At 37.8% G+C, this 5,831-nt stretch overlaps 1 protein-coding gene across 1 annotated transcript; it reads right to left on the bottom strand.

The window, feature by feature from the left end:
• Positions 1-354: 354 nt before the first annotated feature.
• Positions 355-2,234, bottom strand: LOC145092322 (protein ULTRAPETALA 1-like). Its single transcript, XM_079030245.1, has 3 exons — positions 1,869-2,234; positions 814-1,138; positions 355-730 (listed from the first exon to the last, which is right to left on the bottom strand). Exons 1-3 carry the CDS (start codon positions 2,089-2,091, stop codon positions 556-558), a joined length of 723 nt encoding a protein of 240 aa, XP_078886371.1. The 5' UTR covers positions 2,092-2,234; the 3' UTR covers positions 355-555.
• Positions 2,235-5,831: the final 3,597 nt, after the last annotated feature.

Consider the following 5,831-nt stretch of genomic DNA (forward strand, 5'->3'; position numbering starts at 1 on the left):
TTATAGCGGAGGCAAACCAATTATTTTACATCCACCAACTGGCAATTTGTTAATGTCGACCGCATCAGGGAAAAAAAATCATAATTGTTAATAAATTGTTAACATAACATAAGAACTATATGTGCAATTTAGCCATATTTTTACCATTTTTGTGGTTTGACTTCGAATAGAAGGCTTATTTTAAACAACCATATGTTAATCAAGTGCAAGCATTTTTAATAAATTCATATGTTTTTCACCACTTATTCGGACATATATATAGCTTAATGTTTTCTATTGCATTTTAGCAAGTATTATACTATTATTAGATAACTTGCAACAAGAACACAAATAGTTGTTGGCTATTAATCGAAGTGCAACGAAAAGTGAACATCACAATTTTGGATTTCAAAGTGAATAACATTAAACGACATTAATTAGATGGTTTTGCCGAAATGCAAAATTTAAGTCTCATGTTAAAAACGAAGGGATAGTAATTAATGTCAACGACCAAGATCTCAATGCAATGAGACGGAATGATTAAAAATGATGATATGTTCCAGAAGGACACCTACGTTAAGCTTTTGCATTGCTTGTGAAGTCAATGCACGTCTGACAACAGCAGTCAGAAAAACGACAAGTAACACAACCAAAACAAACGCAGGATGTACAACCTCTGCATGTTGACGACACCAAACACCCTCTGTACACTCTCCGGCTTGCTCTTTCCTCTTCATCATCACATGTTATTCTGCAACACAGATGAAAATGGTGAAAAATTAAACGATGATATAGGAGTATTGAGGATGATGATGATAAAAGAGGCATATATACTTGTCAAACGGCATATCGGAGCACTTCCAGTTATTGTTGTTGATAAAAGCATCATGGTATGCCCGACATTCTGCTTTTGTCCGGAGATGAAATCGGCGGAGTTTATTGCATTGTGTGCATTTAAGAAACTCATCTCGGTGACAAACTCGTTGACCAGTTTGGGATTTGTTGACTGTTTTGGTCAACGCTTTGTTGTAATACTTGAGGAGTGAAGTCTTTGACAATGGCACCTTCTCTCCATCAACAATCACCCAAATGTTGTTCTTCCATTTTCTCGCAGTTTCCCTACCCGAATGTTTCTCAAATGCAGCTGGTGTCAGCTTGTCTGCAACATAAATTTAACAATAATCATACATATCTTACTTGTTTAAACCATGAAATCTTGAGATTTGTGAATAAAAATTAGTAAAAAGAGAAGAAAAAACAATATTTGTACAAAGAAAGAAGATCGTTTTACTACAACTAGATGCACAAATATCGTTATGAACGGATAACTAAATGAAATGACAATAATCAAGAATACTTAAAAAGTGTGGAGCCTCGCTTGGGTGAAGGCATATTATACAAAATTAAAAAGAGAAAACAAAAACTTTGATGTGGTCATGTGAAGAATGAAGATATATAGTGTAAGGTGAATCACAGAAAATGCACTAAAACCAAATCTAAAAAATTGAACAAAAAAGAACCCTTCTTCTCAACCTCACATAACAAAGATCATGTTAGCCTCACATCACCCTTAAGAAAGAACTCACAAAATGTAAGAAAATTTCCCAAAATTTATAACGAAACACCACTAGAAAAACATAAAATAGAATGGTAAGTAGAGATAGATGTTAAGAACACTTAATGTGTTTGAAGTTTTGAACTAAAAATGGGCCAAAAGTTCATGGATGATGAGTATGATAAACTACAGTGAATCAGTGACCTATTCTTGATACATTTTGCTAAATATTGAATTTTTAGTATTCACCAGCTCCATTAAACAACACACACAGTCACTTTCACATGCAAATGGGTTGAAAGAAACAAAAGAAAACCGATAATAAAAGCGAGACCTTCTTGACAACCAGGGGTACAATCGCATCGGATTTCGAGATCGCCGCTAGCGAACACCCTAAGAGTGCCGACGGCGTCGCCGTAGCAGTGGCTAGTGCACCCGCACGTGACTTCCACGTGATCATCGCCGCCACGCTTGAACCCAGACATCTCTCTCACCTCCACCTCGCTAAACATCGTAGAACCATCGTCCACCACCGCTGCTTTCACACCATCCGCCATCTCTCCCTCTCTCTCTCTCTCTCTCTCTCTCCTTGGTTATCCCACCAACACAAAACACACCTTTTATCTTTTACGATACGAATCAAACCGAATGTCAGTAGAAAATCAACAAGAATCAGACAGAATCCAAATGGGTATCTTACAGCCAATTCTTGCAATATTACCTAGTACTCCTATGAGTATCCAGAAAATTACTACACTATGAAAAATGCAAATGTGTCTAGAGAGAGAAAGACCCAGAAGAAGAGAAGAACAGAGGACAGCGATTCAACAAGGACGCATCTCCAAGATCTGGCAGAGAAAATGTCGAAAAGGGTTGGATGTGTGAGATAGAAAGCAAAAGGGTTTTTTGCGAGTGCGTGTATTTTGCGTCTGTTTTCGGTGGGATGATGAAGGTAATTAATGTTGCCAGATCAAAGATTTTCTAAAATCATATCACCTACTGTTACAACATGTAAAATATGCATTAAAAGTTGTACACTACTCAGGATTTGGAAAATTTATGATTATCGGCAGAAATGAAATGAGCTGGCTAACAGGAAAGAAAACCGGAGCGGGGGGTAAAAGTGTAAATAAAGTTGTGTTGTGATGTCATATATATTGACCTTTTTCAGGGGTAAAGGTGTAAATTACTGTGCAATGCATGACATGACCTATGTCGATGATGCTGAACCCAATACCCTTTTGAGATTTTCATAATCTGGGTATTTGTACTTTGGGTTTTCCTTTCGAGAATTATTTTTCATTTATAGGGTAGTGTAAAACTTTTGAATTTGTAACATGAGTATATTGTTAGGAAAATTATGGGGATACAAGATTGGTTCTATTTTGATACATAAAAACGTCACTAAAAGTGTTCTATTTGAGTGCTTAAAAATATTAATAAATTACTATATATTTGTTCGTAGGTTTGTTAGGGTTACTTGTATCATTTGACTTTAGAAAATGTGTATTATTCGATAAATCAATAAAAAATGGTTTGATTCTCTAGTTTGTAGGGGTCATAAGGACACCGTTAACTTCTCTTCTGTTTGCGGTGTAAAGGACAAAAGTAATTGATGCACATGAAGATTGTCTAATATTGGAGCTTGACTTTAGGGCAATGGCCATGAAATTCACATTATTAGGTAGGCGATCTTTGTTGAAGCAATGGACTTTTATTTTAATGAATTGCCGATTATGAGTATGGCTGGGGAAATAATATCCACTCAAATATGAGATAGAATTTCACCAAACAATGGTATTCATGAGTTTAGGTCATTAGCAACACCTCACAAAGTAAATTGACTTTTATCCGTGATTTTAGTATAATCAGACATATTAAGTAATTGAAAATTACATGAGTACCGAAAGAATTTGAATTACGCTTAATTACGAGACATGAGGTGCAAAATGCACACCCTTGTGGTCTACTTTGATCTTGGACACCACAAATGATGGGTGAAGGGGTCATGAAGAAGTAGCCTCCCTTGCAGCAGACTTGTTGGAGGGTAACAACATAGGGGGTCATAGGGCATCGTTGTTGTTTTGGTCAAAAATTACACAAGTATAAATCAACCAAATTGAATAAGAGACGTGATGTTCAAATTGTGCAATAGAGAAAGGTAAAGAGAATGACACGATTATTTACAAGGAAAACCCATTGATCCTTGTTAGGATCTCCGGTACAAAACCTTGGAAAGTGATAATGATCATTTGCCTTAATGATTTTATTAATATAAAATGATGATTACAAAGAGTATTTCAGTAAGAACAAGTTAAAAAGTTCATAGAGTAAGCTAAGAGTAGGTAAAGTGTGTCGTGTGCGAGATACATGTGTCAATTTATAGTCTAAACTAACTAACAAGATGTCCAATATTCTCGAGATCCTTTATGACCAGCTTTGTGAACATTGTTTGACTTAGTACTTCGGGTCTTTTTGTAACATCCCAAAATTTAAGACCAAAATTTTTATTTTTAATGAAGTTATTATAAAACCAACAGTATAAGAAAACATTCATAATAACATCTCATGTCAAAACCAAAGTGTCAATAATCAAAACATGTTATCATAAAACAATATCATAGTGAAATCCCAAAGATCTCATGTGCAGAAAACATAGTCTGATGCGCTGCGATCGCCGGCTTCTTTCCTTTGAAAATGAAGTACCTGAAACCAAAATTGAAAACCATAAGCACGAAGCTCAGTGAGTTCCCCCATCATACCACATATTATACAATACACATACTGTCAAGCATTTCTGGGTGCCACGGCCTACCCTGCTAAACATATCTGAGTGCTCAACCTACCCTTGTCAGGCATACTGGGGTGCCCGACCTACCTATATCAAGCATATATGGGTGCTCGACCTACCCTGCCAGGCCTATCTAGGTGCCCAGCCTACCCTTTGGTTTATTTCAACCGGCTACGGGGACTATTTCACCCCTACCACTACCATATAAAAGCATAACATAACATACTGTCAGACATATCTGGGTGCACGACCTACCCTGTCTGTCCATACAACCGATACCGGGGTCTATCCTACCCCTCCTACCACTTTCACATAATAACATAGCATAACATACTGTTAGACATATATGGGTGTCCGACCTACCCTGTCGGTTCTTACAACCGATATTGGGGTCCATCTACCCCACTTACCACTATCACATAATAACATAGCATACTAGCACATAACTCATAACAGATAGTAGCATACCAGAAAACTATCACACAGACAATTATCTTGACTATAGTCATCTACTAGTGGGTCGGCATTGGTGTCTTCGACCCACTCGGCCACTCCTACTGGAAGGTAACTCACCCCGTATTGCTGAAGTCCACTGCAAGGAATCCTTACTGTTGTCTTGGCAACCCCTCGAGCTATCAATACCACAATATCACCCAATTAGCAATTCGGTCCTAAACCATGATTCATAATCCATACTTGGGGTAGAATGACCATTTTACCCCTGGCCCATCAGGATACATAACTAGGGCCCAAGTGTAAAACCAAACCAAGTCCAAAACTCTAAAATCCATAAGAGCCCACTAATGGCCTAATTTTTAAAATTGGGCCCCAACCCTTACATGGGACAACCTTCTAGAATCCATCCGTACTTCATAACCTTTCAAGAGTCAACCTTGGTCAAAGTCCACGTCAAAGTCAACATTCTGGTTGATCCGTCAACTCGTTGATTTCCATGAATCAGGAGCCCTAAATCACCATCCAACTCGTCGAGTTCTTCCACAACTCGACGAGTTCCTTTCTATAACATAATCATGACTTTTCGTTTGGACTCGTCGAGTCCTCAACTCTTCAAAACTCAAAACCTTGGCCAACTTACTGAGTCATCTCCTAAACTCAACGAGTTAGCTCAGTAACATAAAAGGTTGGGACCACGACCCAACTCCTCGAGTCGTATGAACAACTCGTTGAGTCCCCTTTGTCTTAATCCATTAACTATATTTCTGTTGAGTCTAATGGTCCCCTAAGGTTGGAATACCACGTAAAGTTGCTAACTTTACGTCCATGCATGGTGTCAATAAGCTAAAACACCAAAACTAAGCTCCAAAAGAGATCTAAGGCATGGAGAAGGGCCAAGACTTAATAAAGTTGGCAACTTTGAGTCTCATAAGGCCATGGATGTCCAGATCTGAAGTCATAACCCCAAAACATGCTTGCATCCATGAATGGTTCCACAACAAGCTACTAAAAGCCCTGTACTCCTCCATAGAAAGATCTAGCAAATGAATA

Source organism: Lactuca serriola, chromosome 3, assembly GCF_051521515.1.
Source record: "Lactuca serriola cultivar US96UC23 chromosome 3, Lser_US96UC23_V15, whole genome shotgun sequence".
Classification (NCBI taxonomy): domain Eukaryota; kingdom Viridiplantae; phylum Streptophyta; class Magnoliopsida; order Asterales; family Asteraceae; genus Lactuca; species Lactuca serriola.